At 40.5% G+C, this 19,656-nt stretch overlaps 1 protein-coding gene across 8 annotated transcripts in view; it reads right to left on the reverse strand.

Moving 5' to 3' along the window:
* Window positions 1-1,027: 1,027 nt before the first annotated feature.
* Window positions 1,028-19,656, reverse strand: part of INO80D (INO80 complex subunit D) — a 73,910-nt gene continuing 55,281 nt past the window's right edge. For all 8 annotated transcript variants that reach the window (XM_086719421.1, XM_086719424.1, XM_086719417.1 and 5 more), the window contains 3 exons: window positions 15,420-15,637; window positions 14,570-14,727; window positions 1,028-13,194 (listed from right to left, as the gene is read on the reverse strand). In XM_086719421.1, coding sequence (XP_086575547.1) covers window positions 12,029-13,194; window positions 14,570-14,727; window positions 15,420-15,637 — 1,542 coding nt within the window. In that variant the 3' untranslated portion in view covers window positions 1,028-12,028. The remainder of the gene's footprint in view (window positions 13,195-14,569; window positions 14,728-15,419; window positions 15,638-19,656) is intronic.

Raw genomic sequence — 19,656 nt, forward strand, 5'->3', positions numbered from 1 at the left:
TTAAAATCAACTATCAGGGGCGCCTGGGTGGCGCAGTCGGTTAAGCCTCCGACTTCAGCCAGGTCACGATCTCGCAGTCCGTGAGTTCGAGCCCCGCGTCAGGCTCTGGGCTGATGGCTCGGAGCCTGGAGCCTGTTTCCGATGCTGTGTCTCCCTCTCTCTCTGCCCCTCCCCCGTTCATGCTCTGTTTCTCTCTGTCCCAAAAATAAATAAAAAACGTTGAAAAAAAAAATTTTTAAATCAACTATCATATAACGGAAGAAATGGACAGATCAATTTCAAGCATTATTCTTCATACCTTGTCAATTTCAAAAGTGGAGCCCGGGATGGATGACGTTGTTACCGCGGGCCAATTTACTCGTACTGTGGGCATCTGCACTTCTGGTCTCAAAATGTCACCTTCTTTAGGAGAAGCAAAGTACAATTTTAGATGTATCTTAAGCATGCCTGGGTTAAGGAAGAAGGAAAACCAGTCTAAATGTCCCACAGAAGTGAAAAATAGTAAATCTCTAAGAAAAGGGATATGTGATTAATTCACTAATTTCTCCTTATGATTTTTATCCTAGCCTCTATGTGCACCACAAAATCCTTTGGCAACAAGACAGCACAGGAAATGAAAAGTTCCAATCCGCCTATTAAAAAAAATAAAAGAATGTTTCTTCAAGTTTTTTCTTTTTTTAAACTTTTGGTTATACAACATGAAGTTCTTCTTATACTTGTGAAGCTATGAAAATGAAGAGAGAAGGGGCGCTTCTGATTAAATGAAATAGAAATGCAACTTCTGGTTGCATTTCAAGGTTAGATACCACGTTAAACTCACTTAGGCTTTAACTGATCTATAGCTACTACAAATATTAATCGTTGTTGGTCTAACCATAAAGAACCATGAGTACATCTCCCTGGAGTTCTTGATAAAATACATTAAAATAATTACTCTACTTAAATAACAAAGGGGGGGAATATGTGTGCCCTGGATTTGCAGCTTCTATGTATATCCAGGCAAAGGAAATTATACCCAAAACAAGGCTACTTCACAGCAAGATTTATTAATACATCCAAAAGAAAGAAAGAAAAATCATTTTGTCACACTATATACAGATAATACATACAGTGTTTTATACACATATTACATCAGTTTTTACACAAGAAAAATATACATAAAAATGTAAACTTTTGTATACAAAAATCCTTAAACAAATTAAACAAGGACCAGATAACAAAAGGAGACCAATCCATTATTATTTCATCAAATTTTTAAAACAGTAATACAGTACATTCATTGAGATATATATGGAAAATGTGAGCCATCTCTTCATGTTTAAAGGGAAATTACAAACCAAAAGCCCATCGCCTCCCAAAATGTGGTTCCCACCCCCACCCCCCCAGCAATACCATACTCAATGCCATAGATATGCTTTTCCGTTAGAACTGGGCAGCAGGGGGATGGGGGTGGGGGGGAGGGGCTCTTACCCAAACCTGCCAACCTCCTCATCTTGCTCCTATAGTCTGTGCAGAAACGAGTGGCCCCTTAGCTTTTGTGCATATAACTAAGCTTCTAGCCACTATTCATGCAAATAGAAGATTCTCAGTTTGTAAGTTCCCTTTAAGCAGGTTTTTTTTTTTTTTTTTGTAAATAGTTTTAATGTATGGCCTGTTAAACATACTTGTGTGCCAAGGTGAATGAGAACACTGAAAAAGAAGGGCTTTGAGAACCGCTAGTCCTTGCTACCGTGCAGTTACTTGGTAAGAAGAGATTTTACAACTGTGCAACCTGTCACTTACTGGATTCAAAGATGTTACCACCTCACCTCTGATTTCCCACTGCAACTTGGTTTCAATTCACACCTCAGGACTCCAGTTAGTACCATACAATTGCCAAGAGGCTTTCTGTTAAAGGCTGCTTCTGATATCAAGTTCCAGCTAAACTATTCCATGAAATCCCTCAAACCCCAACCTCTCTGTTTTAGTGTTCAGGGGAACTCTCAATCCACTGTTTTTTGTTTTCGCGTTTTTTGTAACGTCTTACAATGGAGGATTGTCCATCTATGTTTATGTTCCTCTCTCTGTGAGGTCTTGAAATGTAATCTGCTGCCAACTCATCACAAAATAAAATATTCAACGTTTTTTTCCTTAATAGTCTGTCATTCGGCGTGTCAAATTGATATACGAATGAAAACACCTGAAGTTGTGGGGAATAAGAAATCTATGGCAAGTGCATACAGACTTGGAGCTCTTTTAAAAAGAAAAAAAAAAGTGTCTGGGAAGACCTTTTAAGTAAATAAATGCAAAACATGCTCAAGACAGCTTCAGGAGCGCTGCCTTCCCTCAAAGTTGAATTTTGAACAAGGCAGAATAACAATTAGGTGATATAATTCCCTGCAGCTAGAGAGTAGTTAACTTCCCCCCCAGGCAAAATGATCTCAGTGATCATTACTTATTAATGAAAGGAAGAGGCAGACTGGCGAATTAAGTTGGTCCAGAAGATGGTGGATGACATACACTAATGGAAATGTTAGGATTGCTTTATAACTGAAATAAACAGGCTGGTTTGTGGTACATCTCCATTTGAGAGAGAGGAAAAATGCACAAGGTTCCTCAAGTGAATCTCCAGCGCTCTCTCTCTTTCTCCTATGGGACAGATGGCATTTTAAAAAATGACAGTCTCCCTTTCGGTTAAAAAAAAAAAAAAAGTAACAATAAAAAGGAAAAGGAAGATAAATAAATAATGTGTGGATGTCTTTAGATGAGACTTTTAAATGTTCTTTTAAATAATTTTCGATAATGTATTTTAAATCATTACATACAACTGCCACTGCAGTGACAATATTCCAGTAGGGGCAGCATTTTGCTAAATGTAAAAGATTGCCATTTAAAACTCATACATATACATGTGTATATACAGTATATCAACACTATTTATATACATATATATCTGGAAAGCAACATTTCATTGCCTTTGAATATCTATATATCCACTCCCACAATATATGAGACATACTGTGTGAGTATATACGAAAGTATATGTACACATGCTCCAACATGTATATATACACTTTTGTCTGTGTGTGCATAAGAGCTTTAAAGGCACAATATATAGGGATGCAAGTGTTGTAGAGAGCTGCAGCAAAGTTAAAACAGAATGTCACCAACGTGAAAAAAAGTCAAGAGGAAATACAGCAAAACTCATTACGTAAGAATTCATTAAAGCAGTTTCATCATGAGTAAAAGGAGTTAGAGAATTCAAGAGGCATATGCGTGACTTTGTACGCTTTCCATGAAAAATGAAAATGGCAAATTTGTGGCTAAAACACAAAGTAAACCAAATTTTTAAGTGACAAATTGATGACGGTAAAGGAGAAAATAAACCTAACACTGTTATCAATTAATAAAATCGTAATTATGTTCTTTGCCAATGTGAGTAAAATGTCCCAAAATTATCTAGGTAAAACTTCCAAATGCATTTTGTTTGACTGTTGGTTTGCTCGTTTTTGAGACAAAGACGAATGCCCAATCCTCAAAACTACTCTAGAAACTATTACCAAAACTTACATCTTCTGGAAAATTTAAGAGCGTAAGATCTTTAAAAGAAACAACTGAGGAGTTAATGAAATATGCTTAAGCCAAATGCTTCTGGCTAGAAAGGCCATAATGGGGGGGGGGGGGGAAGTACCAAATGAAGTGTGATGAGAGACTGATTTAGAAGGCAGTGAAAGTCTACGGCCATACCACCCTGAATGCGCCCGATCTCGTCTGTTCTCAGAAGCTAAGCAGGGTCGGGCCTGGTTAGTACTTGGATAGGAGAAGGCATGAAGGTGAAGAATAGTGGAACTGGAAAGTAAGAATAGTTCTAGCAGGAATTCACTTATAATAACCATGAACAAGACTATCATCCAAAGGACTTCCGTCTTAGGATGCACTGATAATGTACTCTAGACTGTCACCTCCTCTTGCTTACAGAATAACCCAGAGTTTTCCAGGGACGGATAATCTTGCTTCACAAAGGCTGTTTATCTATTACACACACACATTTAGGGAAATATATGTATATAGCTTTATCTATACACACACATATACATACGTGTATATATAGATTTATACAAATGTATAAATAAACATAATACTTTTCAATCTTTCCATTAACAAGGCAAGTTCACATTCAGCAAAGTGCCACCACATCCCATATACACATCTCTGTACAGATATACACAAAAGGGTCTATTTTCACCCTTCAATCAGGGGGAATTTATTCTAGCAAATCCCATTAACCAGTAACTGAAGGGAGGAGTGGCACCGAAACCAACCCCCTTCTTTCATTTGCATGCATATGTACAAGAAATATGCAGATTTTTTTTTTTAATCCATAAAGCAAGAGTGAATGAAACTGGGAGATGCAGAAATACAACTATAAAAGGAACGACACGTAAAGCTCTCCTAGGTCTTGACTATACCTAAGATGAATGAGGCTTCAAAGAGAACTACAAATTCAGGTGTAGTATCAGGAGTTGTTTTGACAGATTTCAAAGTACATGATTTTTTTTTAATATTAAATATAAATGTGATTGGAGCACTTAATAACAACTCTAGTTTGGGCTATCTGAGACCACCAGATACTCCAGTAATTAATGTATGGCAAAATGACAAAACTCAAACTATAGGAATGTATCTTTTTTAAATTCCCTATGAATCAGGTAAAAGTCAAGGGTAGCATAATTTTTCCTGTAACCAAAATACGGGGGCCGGGGGCACACTCACTTCATAAGTAAGAGCACAAATGAGTTAAAAAAAAAAATTTTTTTTTGATTTTTGGAGGTAACTAAAATCATCCCAGCTTTGAAATATGCATGGTGAAATGATCCCACCAACTCTTTCAACAAAGCAGTCCCTTCAAAAAATGGCATTCTTTAAAAAGAGCCTATACTTTCCTTAACTTTACCAAGAAAAGATGTTCAAGATTTTCTAACTCAGAATATGAAGAGATCTATTATTAACATAAAGAAAGGTTCAACGGATCTGGTCCCATCACCCCAGTAGATAAACACAGCTCACGTCTGGGTTTGCATCTCTCTCTCTCTCTCTCTCTCTCTCTCTCTCTCTTTCTCTCTCTAATTTTTATGCTCAAAGGTGAGAGGCTGGTCTTAGAACCTGCTGTTTCTCACGTCATTTTAAAAACATAGCGTAATATATAAGTTAATCAAAAGTTAAAAGAAAATGCACATGATATCAGAGATAGCCTTTTAACATAAGACAGCATAATGAAGAATTTGGTGTATTTATACTACGGAGACAAAGAGAAAATAACTCTGATAGCCCCCTCTAAATAGTCATATTTCTACAATACATTCTGTTACCTTCCTCTATTTTCACCTAAGCACACATTCACCTCTCCCACACACGTGCCCCCCCAATGTATATTTTTGCATGTGTGTAAAAACACAGACAGAGACATGCACACGAGTAATTTAATTCTATTTTTAAGTCACAGTGGGAATTCCTTAGTGAGGAGGGATAAAAAGTTCCTGAATAAGACACTGAGAACATCTAGACTTATTATTTTCTCTATTTTACTTCCCAACTTACAGAATAAACTGTAAATTAAAGAATAAATCCATAGGAAATAAAGGAGGTCTTAAAAACTTAAGTTTACAAATTCCAGCTACAGTAGTTGGGAGCTTTGCTTGATCTATGTATTTCTATTTACCCTGTAACTAAGCTTCTAGCCATCTGAAGTGTAAACCACAGATCAGTTACTAAAGAAACACGACGCCCAACAGTTCTATGAGCAGTAATAAATGGTCTAAAGGTGTTCTACGTTTTGAGGCCCCAGGATATCCTTTTATTTTATATATCTGCAAGGTAGCAAAGGATAGCTATACACCTTGACACGGCAGAGATCCAGTGTAAAAAGGTGCTTCACTAGTTTGTTTTGTCAAAAAAAAAAAAAAAAAAAAAAAAGCTCATATATAATTTTTTAAGCTATTAAAACACATAGGCAACATAATTCATTACACTCAATACAGCTTTAGTATAAAACTTATAATTTATGAGGTGATGTTAATAGTATAAATTAATATACCTTTTCTCTTAAAATCTACAATAAGTATTCTGAAAGCTCATCGGGGAAGGAAATTTTTAAATAAAACTTTTAAAGCTGTGCGTGGTGGGAAAGGACTGTTTGCTGAAGCGGAGGAGAGCCTGAAGGAGAAAAGGAAGAGTCCTACGCAAGACACGGCGGGCTATGAAACCAAATGTTTTCTCTTTCTTGCGCTCTCTTCAATGGTGAGTCACCTTTAGTTTCTTTTAAAACTATTTTCTTATTTTAAAAACTGCCCTAATTTCCACAAGGAATCCCTGAGACATACTCAACACTGTACAGCGAAAAGAACGATCACTGTGCCGAGGAACTGATTCCAACCCTTCTGAGCAGATGAAGACAATGTTCCAAGCACCAGATTTCCTGTCACTTCCATGCTAATCTGCTGGAGCCCACTGGGCCTGAACCAGGCAGGGTGGAGTCCTTTCAGGGCAAATCAGTCTAGTCCCCGAGCAAAAGCAATGGTGTGGCGTCTAGCTGCACTGGAACCTTCCGCACTGCATACTGACATTTTTTCCAAGGGGAACTTTGGGTGCATCTAGAGCTTACTTCAGTGGTCCCAGCTTAAACACACAAGTAAGAACAAACGAACAAGTGCAAGAGGCAGCTTCTAGTACTCTCAGGCCACGATCAGGACAGATCGGGCTGTACGTGTGCATACTTGAGAACTGGGGGCAGGCGGAGGCAGGCAGGCAGGCGGGAAGGGGGGAGGAAAGCTGGGCTGCCCTACAGAGCTTACCAAGAGTTAGAAAGCTTTTCTCTTGCAACATTCTTTTTCAGACTCAACTTTAGATCACCAAAAAACTCCGCCACTCAAAGTAGTCAGACATCCCCAAGACTTGGGAACCTAGTTTATGGTCAAGAAAGTCACACCAAATTTGCTCTCTCTCCGAAATGCCACGTGTCCTTTATTGGCTCTGTTGATCACAGTGCAGAGAGGTTGGAAAGCTGACAGAAATCAGAGGTGAAGGGAACGAGAATTTTTGCTATTGAGAAACGAGGCTAAGTCGGCCCCGCAATTTTTGCATTAATGACACTGGCTACTAGGAGACAGAATTATTCACTTGTGTTTTAGGTTTTCTTTCCTAACTCACTAGTCAGGGGGAAATGCTTAACAGATGCCCAAATATGTTCTTCACTGGTATTTTATGTCAAATTTTTTGAAAGATAGCATTTAAAATGTTACTTTAATCTACTAAACATGGATTCTTGTTCCCTCCAGGGTATGATATTGGAACGCTTATAAGGCTCAAGATATTAAGAAGTCATTAAACTGTTTTACCTTTCTATAGAATGCCAGTGAAGATTCTGTATTTTCAATGTATTGCGAGAGGGGGGAAAAAAAAAATCGATGTTCTATACATGTATACTTCTACCTCCCACCTCACCAAGAAATGTATTTCTCATCGGGAAAAAAAATCCTTGGAGTGATGTAGGTGTTAGTGATGGTTTAAAAGATACAGATGAAGACTGTTCAGTATGACTACATTTTCTTTTAAGGAATCCTTTAAACTGCCTCATTCAACTGCAGAGTTCTGTTGACCATTTAGAAGACCACTGGATCAGATTATTCCACATAAAACAGATTAAAAACACAACTTAGTAGAATGTTAAAAGGCTAAAAAGAAAGAGGTTGAAGAACCTGAAAACTAGCTACCTAAAAAAAAATTTTTCAAATGCAGTCGAAACTGATTAAATAATTAGTTTAGTGTTATCAATATCTTCATCTTTTTGCAATACCAGTCCACAACAACCTACTGAACTAACTCGGAGAAAGGGCGACCGCCTCAAACACTGCTGACACAGCCCCAGAACCCCTCGCAAGGGGGCAGGGAGGACGACAAACGTAAGGGCGCAAGTTACAACGAACTGAATGGAAGGGGGTGTGCTTGGTTGGCTCAGTCGGTAGAATATGCGACTTGTGTTCTCAGGGTTGTGAGTTCGAGCCCCATGTTGGGTGTGGAGCCTACTTAAAACACAAAAAACTGAACGGTATATTGGTCAACAGAAATTCTTTCACCTAAGAAGAAAGCTTACAGATCGGGCACGTATCACAGACACCGTTTCCTTCCAAATCAAAGCACTGTCTTTGCCTCTGGGTTGCGATGGTGGCCTGAGAACGAGCTCTGATAAGGAACAGCTTTTAGTGTTAGTCACAGAAAGTGAGGAGGCTTAGCTCGCAGTTGAGACATTGGGCTTATCGAGGAAATAAATGGGCTTATTGAAGAAATAAATCTTATAAATAATTATTTGGCAAAGATAAAGGATTAGCTTTCTTTAGCCTGACACCACTCAAGACAGTAACTACAATCTTAAGGAAAAGAAAACAAAGAAACACATCTTCCAACTTTATCTCCATACCTACTATTTGCTTCTTATGAAATTATAATCTTTTCATGGAGGGACACTAGACACACCGCACTGCCTGCCAGCATGAAATTGCTCAGGAAGTCACTTATAAAGCAGTTCTATCTCACGTGGTAGGTTACTAGAGGGGAAAAAAAAAAAATCCTTCACCATATAAGCTTTGTGACGATAATTACAAAATTTTTCCATTGCATAGTCTGTCATTTGGTGGGTTAAGTGTAATTGCTATTTACTATTGTGAATTGTTACTAGCTACATAACCTACGCAGATGTGCAAATTACTAAGCCATTTTTACAGAGAAAAAAACAATGTCTTAAGTACTTTAATTAAAATAATATTAACAATTATGTAGAGAGAGTAAAGGAGAGAAAACACATCTTTTCTTCGGATGCTATAGATCACAGCCAGTGAGTATCATTCGTTAGAATGGACTTCAGATTCTCAGAGCACAGAATGTATCCATTAACTGCAGCAACTCTGTAAATTAAATCACATTAACACAATCTAACTGGCCTTTATAAATGGTCCCAAAGAACTGCAGAAATAGAGTGACCCTTCTCTGCCACTATTTCTGATGAGTTTCACCCTAGAATAAAAAGCTAGCTTCCACCTAATTAGGACCTTACATACAATCTGTTTTTGATTCCAGTATTGCCTTATTATAGTATAGTGTAAGTGCTATTTAAAAGACACTAATTTTCCTGTTTCTGGAGGAAAAGACAATTCATTCCTTCCTCTACACATTAACAGCAAACCTACTACTGATAGACGAGAATTGCTCTATATCAGCTAAAAGAAAAACGTTAACAGGTGTCTCTGGGTTCACAGATGTTCTTCTGTCTTCCAAAAAGGGACTCGCAAGAAACCGCAAAGGCAAAGCAAATTGCAAGCTTGGATATTTGTTTTGCAGTAGATGAAATGAGAGGACAAATTTGTTTTTTGCTAATTCCTCAAACCTACACTGGTACTTTCTACGGGTGCCCTTTCTTCAGCTATCACTGTGGGCGTCTAAACAAAAATGAATTTACTCAAAAGTTTTTGGTGTGAAGCTGTAACTGGCAACATTCCTGATCATTTCGTGCCTCCTTATTAGAAAGCAGGAAAGGGCTTTTAAATGCACACAAAACAGAAAATTGCGAACAATAAAATGTGCAACTTACTGCAAACTCAGTTTTGATAACTGAAGAATTTTAAGCAGCTACCACGAGGGACAAATAGCCAGAAAAGTTCAAACCGACTCCCCATGACTTTCCGTTTGCTGTCAAAGAAGGGGGCCGGTAAGATAGTGTCCTGCTCTGGTACAACCTTGGATTAGTACACGATGGAGACTAGACCAAATTGCTGGGAATGGACAGTTATCCGGCGAGGATTAGAATGGGAGGCGAAACGACTGGAGCAAACTAAATGACACTTCTGAGCAGAGGTAACTACTCATCATCATTTCATTACAGTACATTAAAATAAAAAAGCTTACTAACATAGGTTCACAGGTGAGAAATATTCAAATTATCTGCTCTCACCGTTCAGAATAGAAATTTATGGTGATACCAAATATAATTTTGCTTTGTGACATAATTTATAATTTAGAAATTTCTCAATCTGCAAAAAAGGCAAAGCTATTAAAAAATAAATCTTCCAATCAATTATCATGATTAAAAAAAAACTAAATATATTACAAACATATTTTTGGCCCACAAAAAGAAACTTCAATAAATACAAAATAGGGCATATAATGATTTCATACAGTCATGGGACATTTCCCCTCCATAACCTCAGGCGCATGGCATCTGCATAATGCCTGCTGATCACCATCATTCCTTTAAAAAGCAGAGAAAGAAAAGCTTTCAAAAGAAGGGAACTGGTTAGAATTAGCATGGCATAAAGAGAATACATATAGGAAGTAGGAAAATACATCCAAATCTTTACCTATTGAAAAGGAATTCAGATCAAATATTCCCTGACCAATGAATTATTATATCACATCATTAATAGATATGTTCTCTCTACTCATCTTTTAAAATATATATATGTAAATTAGACTAGACTCAGGTATAAATAGCCAATGGTATCTCAGGGGATGGTGAAACTTCTCAGCAAAAGCAGAAGAGTACAGATGACTTTAAAATCTAGTTCCACCCTTGGGAAGGGGGCAGGGGAGAAGGCAGGTAAAAAGAAACCTCACATATTCATTTCCATAGTCACCAACTTACTAAACTACCCAATATAATTTTCAACCCTAAAATCTCGGTACTTTAAAAAAAATTCTGCAGCTTCAATCTAAGTACTTAAATTGTTTTAAAAGTACCAACAGGGTAGGTAAAATTTAGGTCTAATTTCCATATTCTGCTTTGAAAGAAACTTTAAAATGTGTATCCTTCAGATATTACACGTCACTTCACAACTGGCACATTGATTCTACAAGTGTCTTCAACATTTTACAACTCTTACCAAAGAATCACTACTGTAAACATGAAAAATCCAAAAGTAAAAGATGGACCAAGGAGTTCGGAGACTCCATCTTTCCAAACGTATCTGACCTAGCCTGCTTTTCACATCAAAATATGGTCTTTAATTACATCTCGTGAATGTATTCCATGAGAGAGGATGGAGAAACAAACACCTGTCTAAAAAGGCAAAATAACCACCAGACCTCAGAATCTCAGCAACCCTGCAGTCACTCCATGCTTTTTGTGACATCCCCACGGCCCTGACATGAATTCAGCTTCTCGTGTTCTTGGATAACTTAGCGGAAGAGGGTTGTACAATTCACGTCACCAGACCACCACCCTCTCTATTTGGGAAACTTCGTTAATTCGGTGGGAAAGGATGACCAACCTTATTAGGGTTGTGAGACGTGGGAAAGGAGAAGTAAGAGCCTTATTATACTCGTTAGGAAAGAAAAAAAAAACAGAAAGAAAGAAAGAAAAAGAACAACCATGGGACAGCTGCTTCCTGCCCTGCACAAAAACACACACATGGGCGCACACATTCACACAGGCGGTCAAAAGACTAATAATGTTTTTCTTTTTAATTGAACATGATCACAATTAGGAATGGAATCCTGGCCTCGTGCGGTGTTTAGCAGTTGGTGCTAAGTCAGAGCCTTGATCTGTCCCTACACACCATTTGCTGTCTCTTACACGGGAACTCGATGAACAGGACCATTCTATCTAGAACCACCTCTGTAAAGACCTGGTAATAGAATGGAAAGCATCGATCTGAATACTAGGAAATAGTAAAGGGCACTGGTAATCTGAGGTATCTTCCACTTCTAGGACTTGCTGCTAAAAATCAATTCTATCCAGTCACTGTGCTGAGCCACTAAGGAAACCACTGGGGTAAGAGTGAACCCGCCGGGAGGGAATGAGCACCAGTGCAAAGGAGCACATGTGAACACTGAAGCGAGGTCCACTGCAGGGTTACTTGTTTAACTGGAAAAAGGAGTTCCCCTCTAGTCCCCATCTGTTATTTTTAAAATCTTCTTTAGGAAAAGGGGAAAGGGATGATCAACAGGAAACAAAGATAGAAAACACCAGGTTCCCCACCTGCCTGCAAACACACAGACACGCTCAGTTAGGGGAGGTAAAGGGAGAAGATGCATTATTGGTACTTGTAGCTGTGGCACCTGTTACCGTGAAGCCTGTAGGAGGGGCTATAGAGCTGTGGCTGGGCTGCAGGTCCTTAGGAATGCCACTGTGAGAACTCAGCTGGTGGCCGAAGGCTGCGCTGAACTGAGGGAGTTGCTGCTTGGGAGAGGTGGAGGCCATGAGTTCAGCAGAAGGCCCCATGCCACTGAAGCTGGTCTGCGGTAACCCCGGAAGCACGCTGGAGCTGCTGGGGGTCACGGTGGCGAAGGCAGGCTGTGTGGTCTCTGAGTTCGAAGTGGTGGGTGGCGTGGATAGGGAAGTGGAAAGAAGATGTCCATCTGCGCCAAGAAGGTTGCTAAATGGAGAGGGATCTCCAAGGTTGACAGGGAGATTGCCCCAGTGAGTTCTGGGGTTCACGACTCCTCCAAGTGGCACCTCGAGTTGGGTTGGGAGCAAGTGCTGCGCCATGATGGGCATCTCTGCTGAAAAGGTAGCTGCCATATTATCACCAGAGTAAGATGTTGTGTGGGGAGAGGTGATATGGTCACTGTAGGGAGACGGCACGTGCTCACTATCATAATGGCTTCCATGGGGCGAGGAGTGTGAATGATCACTGCTGTATTGCTGTCGTGAGGTGATTAGGTCATCTGCCTTGCTCAGCAGCTGGGCAGGATGTGGCCTCTGGGAGGCATGGCTGCCATCATGTAGTCCATGAAACTGTCCTGGGAAGGCTCTCTCCCCAAGTGCACTCTGGCTGATCAGAGTGGCAGAAGTAAGGCCGACGTTGGCTGGGGCAGAGAACTGCCCTTGGATCTGCCCTGCCAGGGGTGTAGGTGGGTTAGACAAGGTAGCAGAACGGAGCAGGTTCTCATCCAGCTCTAGACTAGAAAAATTATCATGTACTATGCGCCCATTCAGTAGCTCCCCTAGGTCTGTGTTTACTTCTCGGCTCAAGGACTGAATTCCTGAAGCTCCAGTACCTGTGGAGAACACCCCTATTCCTCTCTCTGACAGCTCCTGGACTGGCACACCATCTGACTGGGTAAGTACCCCAATGGTACTCAGGCACTCAAGAGAAGTGACAGCCTGCAAGGCCCGCTCAAGTTCCTCGGCCTCTTCGGTAGTTGGAAGAAGGTCTCCGTTCTTTCCTGAGCAAAACAAAAGCCGTCAAGAGAATCAGCAGAGTCGTTACGTATGCCACACCACAAAAATCCTCCATTGGAATTATCTGTAGCAGTATTCTATTAAAGAGAGGCCCCACGGAAAAGGGAAGCTTCCAGGGACTAGACTGGAAAGAAAGAGTGAAAGAGTAATCTGCAGGACAGGCCTGAGAGGTCAAGCTGGCCTGCAGCCTGTATCTTCAGTTTACTTACAGCAGTGTCTAAACCCAGCTGGCCAAAGCGTTAAATTCGTTAGGATTCTTCTAAGCATTACCGACTTAAAATGCATGGTGGCCGTCTGATTACACATGTTTTTACCTGAAGGTATGTCAAAATCATTACAACAGAAAATATATCATATTGGTTCGGACTGGAGACAAAAAGCCATGCAAGAGTCCCCTCGGTGCTTCTGCTCTTGAACTCTCTCCTCCAGCAGGAGGGCGGCCGTAGAAGACAGAGGGAAAAGAGACAGGCGGCGCACCCGGGAGCTGAGCACTCACTCGCACTCAGTCCTCTCCAAAACGCTTCTGTGTGTTTCCCGCTAGTCCTGCTCCCCTCATGCCAGTTTTCGAGAGGAAAGCCTGGGGGCTGCCACTGACTTTGTCTCCAACATTAAACATCTCTAGAGTTAGGAACTTGACTAGTCACCAGAAAAATATCCAGTTTTTAATGGTGAAAGAAACTTTCTAATGGCATAAAAGGTTTTCCCTGAAAGCACCACAGAACTGGTGGGATTAAAGCAAACATTGTTTTAGAAAAGTGCACTTCAACTCAAGTACAGGGTGGGGTATTGGAACAGGACGAGTTCTTTTTTTTTTTTTTTTTTTTTTTTTTTTTTTTTCAACGTTTATTTATTTATTTTTGGGACAGAGAGAGACAGAGCATGAACGGGGGAGGGGCAGAGAGGGAGACACAGAATCAGAAACAGGCTCCAGGCTCTGAGCCTTCGGCCCAGAGCCTGACGCGGGGCTCGAACTCACGGACCGCGAGATCATGACCTGGCTGAAGTCGGCCGCTTAACCGACTGCGCCACCCAGGCGCCCCGGAACAGGACGAGTTCTAAAAGGCTTCAGTAAACTCAAGTTTAAGATGTTTTTGTTGAAAAACAGAGTAAAATGACTCATTTTAAAGGGACAAAGTTAACAACCTAACAGTTGAATGATCAACCTACTAAGCCTATTAATTTGGCTAGTTGGACAAACCGCACTCCTTACCTTCTGAAAGCAGGGTAAAATCGATTTAGCAGGGTTGCATTTTCTAATTACGGTGGAAGACACTGTGTGTGAGGAGGAATACTTCACAAACGCTATTTCCCTTTTTAAAAACTCATTCAGCCTTCTTGAATCAAAAAATTGAGCCATACCTTCAAAAAAATCAAAATCTTGTAAGTCATCAGGCAGCCGTGGCAGGACGTCTGAAAAGTCCTCCTGGTTCAATTCCAAGTCATGTGGAATGTCAGTGATCTCATTGGCAATGTCGTCCGGCAATTCATCAGCACTCAGCTCCGGCGTGGATGGGCTCCTGGGGAAGAGGACACAGTTGGCCCCATCACGCCCCTTATCCCTTCACACCAGTGTCCCCAAGACACGTTCGTCAAATGTGAAAATGGGAAATCCTAGCTTAAAATGTCTCCTTTTCCTACTTCCAGAAAAAAGGAAATTTGCAAGCAAAAGGAAGACCTGACCATACTCAGTCACACAGCCCCAAAATCTTCACCCATGTAGGAAGAGAAGGCAACCGTTTCAAGATAGCTTTACCTCACATTAGTAGAACAAATCACAATTTTGTGCATTGAGTGTGTCTTAATACTTTTTAGAATTTCAAGTCTAGTCAAATAGTAATTTTTAAAAAGTGAAATGGACAGATAAAACTGAAATGTCTAGCTGAAACAGAAGCCTCATTCGACTGGTCAAAATGCTTAACTCCTGCCAAAATCAGTAAGGTATCAGATTTCTGACGGAACATTTCTGTCGAAACATATATGGAATTTCTGCTAAAGCAGAAAAATCTGAGGGCAGACAATTAAATTCTCAATTTCAGCATCTGCTTTCTGTGTTACAGTGAAAAACTTTATTTCAGATCTCACCCAATCAGATATTTGGTAAAAATTACATTGAAGACTACAAGGTCTAGGCTCGTCTATCGAATGGCTTCGGTGGCCGAGCTGCAACGCTACAGAGATGATGCTAGGTGTTGTGAGAACCATCACTGACCGGATCTGAGCGGTCTCCACTGGCAGTGAGACGCTGGTGGGCATGCTGAGGTTCCCTTGGGGGACTGCAGGGGGAATGGGTTTTTGGGGTCGACGAGGTCCACGCCGTCTCTTCTTCTTGTGTTTTTTGGTAAGTGCAGGAGGCTTGGTTTTTTTCCTGGGTTTCCTCTGCTGCTGGTGCTGAACTTTACGGGAGCTATCTCCTCTCAAGAAATTATCCTTTGAAATGAACAAATGGGTATTTTTAAACTGAGAATGTTTGGGAAAAGCCTAAGAGCTATCTGAAAAAATTACTCCCATCTCTTAACATTCTATAGAATGCCTAAAACATACTGTATACCTACAGCAAATATAACCATAAGTAAATGAGTAAAGAATTCATTTTTTTAACTTAATTCAAATTAATCCAAATCAATACATACAGTTCACCCCACATTTAAGGACACTGTGAGATTTTGGCAGGCCGAGAGGGAGGTGTGGGTGGGTAGAAGGGATAGGGAAAAAAAAAAAAAAAAAAAAGAAAGACACTGTGATAGGTGCTGTAGTGTTTAAAAAAAAAAAAAAAAAAACCAGAATGAATGAAATGTAATTGCATTCTCAAAAGAACTTACTCTTTCATGGAAAGAACAAGAATATAAGTATACATAAATACAGTACAGAGAAAATAGGGCAATAATGGCATAAATACCTTCCATGCATGTACAAAAGGAAAATCAATTACTTTTAGTTTTGTGGGATTAAAAGATAAGTAGGATTTTAAGTCACTGGGGTAAGGGGAAGACCATTCTATAGCAATGACACTCACAAGACAAAACAGCAAATAATTGGGTATGACTGGTGCTTGGGGTATGGTGTAATGGAGGATGGAATATAAAAAGTAAGCTGTAAAGAAGTTGAGAACCAGATCACGTACAACTTTGATTACCATGTTCAGGATTTTCAGCTTCATTTTATAGGCAATGGGAAATGATTTTTGATGAAAGGAGTAACACAACTTGACAAATGCTTTAAAGGGATTCAGAACACTGGCAGCAATGAAACAGACAAGGCAAGAGAATGGAGGTATTATTTCCAATCAGAGGGCCATTTCAACAGTCAATACAAGATAAATGGCTAAGGGGAATGTGAGTGGGAATGGAAAAGCAAGGCTCTGTAGGGACAGAATTCTCAAGATGTGACAGCTCCTTGGATGAAGGGAAGAACACTCTAACACGTCTCTCTAGGGTTTCTAGGTTGGGAGACTGTTAGATGATACCATTAGTTGGAACAGAGCACACAGCAGAATATGGACTCAGAAGAGAAGTTAAGGAATTCAGCTTGGCTCCCATATAATTTGAGGTATGAAGATGTCCCAGGAGATAGAGGAGGAAATGGTATGAGGGATAAAGAAAGGGATGGAGATGTAGCCTCAGAAATCATGACACCGTAAAAGCCCTTCAAGTAATTTACATGGACCAGGGAGACAAGGTAAAGAGAGAAGACAAAGGGACCGCAGCTTTATATAACTGCTGCTACTCACTTGAGTGAACAAGTTAAGAACCAGCAAGGAGGAACAAGAGATTAACAATATAACCAGCTTTCTTCATCAGCCACCCTTCAATCTGAATACTGCATTTCATCAGTTCCAAGGTACATTTTAGTATCTCTGCAACTGGGCTGCAACTGCTGTTGGCCCGGTGATGGTCATTACAGTTGGCATGGTCTACGTATGTGCGAGGGTGACAACAGTTCTTTGTACCGTCACTGTTTGACTCAAGGCATGTGCATTGTTGGTTTCACATGAAGAGGGAAAACTGTTGTGTGTACACAAGCAGGAAGAGTAGCTGAGGGCATAAAACTCATTAGTGAAGCAGATACTCATTGAAGAGCTGACCGCAATTCCTTTTTTTTTTTTTTTTTTTTTTTTGGCAAAGCAACAACCAAATGAGAAAGGAAAATAACCACAAAGTAGACAAAGCTGTATCAAAGATGATGATGTAGAAACTACCTCCTTTTCTATCTCAAGTAATTCAGTTGAAACCAGGAGTATTAGAGAAGATAAAAATCTATGTCTAACTAAGCCTAAAGAAGCTATTTTGATACATACAAAACAAAAATTGTAAAAGGGGCGCCTGTGGCTCAGTCAGTTAAGCATCCAACTCTTGACTTCCGCTCAGGTCACAATCTCAGTCATGAGATCAAGCCCGACATCGGACTCTGTGCTGAGCATGAAGCCTGCTTGGAATTCTCCCTCCGTCCCTCCTCTGCTCACGTACTCTCTCACTCTCTCTCTCTCTAAAATAAATAAATCAACTTAAAAACAAAAACAAAAATTTTAAGTAGTAAGAAGTATACTGTGCAGCATTTTTAAATTTCTTGGTGGTATACAAAATAGTGATTTTTGGGGCGCCTGGGTGGCACAGTCGGTTAAGCGTCCGACTTCAGCCAGGTCACGATCTCGCGGTCCGTGAGTTCGAGCCCCGCGTCAGGCTCTGGGCTGATGGCTCGGAGCCTGGAGCCTGTTTCCGATTCTGTGTCTCCCTCTCTCTCTGCCCCTCCCCCGTTCATGCTCTGTCTCTCTCTGTCCCAAAAATAAATAAACGTTGAAAAAAAAAAATAGTGATTTTTACAACTGAAAGTATAAATCCAGGAAATCTAAAAGAAGTTTAACACTAGCCACATACTTGAATCTAAACACAATTACAGGGGCTCCTGGGTGGCTCAGTCAGTTAAGCATCCAACTTCAGCTCAGGTCATGATCTCACGGTTCATGAGTTTAAGCCCCGTTTCGGGCTCTGTGCTGACAGCTCAGAGCCTAGAGCCTGCGTCAGATTCTGTGTCTCCCTCTTTTCTCTGCCTCTCTCTCTCTCAAAAATAAACATTTAAAAAAAATCTTTAAAAACAATTACAGACTAAAGTCACAAGTGTACAAATTTATAAAACAAACAAACAAACAAAAAAACAAAGAAAGGCTGTTTCCTAGCCTCTAATAGTCCTTTTTAGCTCAATACTTGAGGTCTACTTTTATCGTATCCATCATTTAACTCAACAAATAGTAACTAAGCAGCCACCAGTACCCACCAGGATGCTAGGCATCCATCCAGGCTTTCCCTCTAGGACCAGCAGAGACGTTAAGCAGGAGAGTCTGTCCAGCTGAAGATACACCAGTCCTACTCATCATAAGACACTCCAGTACCACCTGGTTCTAGTTCTAGGTGTGTGTCTTATTCTCCTAAGCTTGTGCAGCCCGGCAATATTCTTGGTAATGTGCCAGGCAGTCCCCACAGAACTGCTCCAGAATGAGGCCCTGCCATGCTCTTGGTAGTCCCCCACGAAGCTCCCCCACAGAGGTGGCGCCCCTATGCCTTAGCGGCTTTCCTAATGCCAACTGTTCACTGTCTCCACTATTTGCAAACACTCTTCACTCTCAACTTTCTCACTGCCTCATTCTACTTCCGTGCCAGGATGCTGCATTTACTAACTTACCATCTGCTGTCTGGTCTCATAGCCATTGAATAACATGTTCTGTGTCACAGCCTGGATGTCCTGTAGCTTCAGTTTCTACCAATGACTGTTCTGTCCAGCGCTTGAGTCTAATTCTGAATCTCAACCTCTCCCGGCCATGCGTCTAACTATCCAACAATCACTTATTGAGCATCTTTGTTCTAAGCACTGGGGATACAGCAATGGACAAAAAATGTTCCTGCCTTTGTAAAGGTTATGTTCTAGTAAAAGGATACTGACAATAAATAAAATAGTAATACAATGAGACAGACATAAATGTTAGGAAGAAAAATAAGGTACAGTCTGAGGATAAAAAGTGACTGGGCAGGGAGGAAGTGGAAGGCTTCTTTGATGACGTGACATTTGATCAGAAACCCGAATGAAATGAAGGAGAGAGGCATGTAGAAACCAAGGAAAAGAACATCCTAGGAAAAGAGAAAAAAAACAAGTGCAAGGCCCACGAGGTGAGAGCATACTTCAAGGGTTGAAGAAACAGCAAGAAGGCCAATGTTGCTGAAACTCTGGAAGTAAGGAGAGGGTACAAGATGAAGCTGGAAAAATTACAAGGCCAGATCAGGAAGTCTCATAGGCCGTGATAAGAATGTTAGATTTGGGAAAAAAAAAAAAAAAAAAAAAAAATGTTAGATTTGATTGTAGATGTGCTGGAAAGCCATTGGAAGGTTTTGACCAGGGAACTAAAGTGACCACAAGTGCATTCTCTAAAAGGCCTCTAGGGGCGTCTGGGTGGCTCAATG

Source organism: Puma concolor, chromosome C1 (assembly GCF_028749965.1).
Source record: "Puma concolor isolate L17-30 chromosome C1, mPumCon1.1.hap2, whole genome shotgun sequence".
In the NCBI taxonomy this organism is placed as follows: Eukaryota; Metazoa; Chordata; class Mammalia; order Carnivora; family Felidae; genus Puma; species Puma concolor.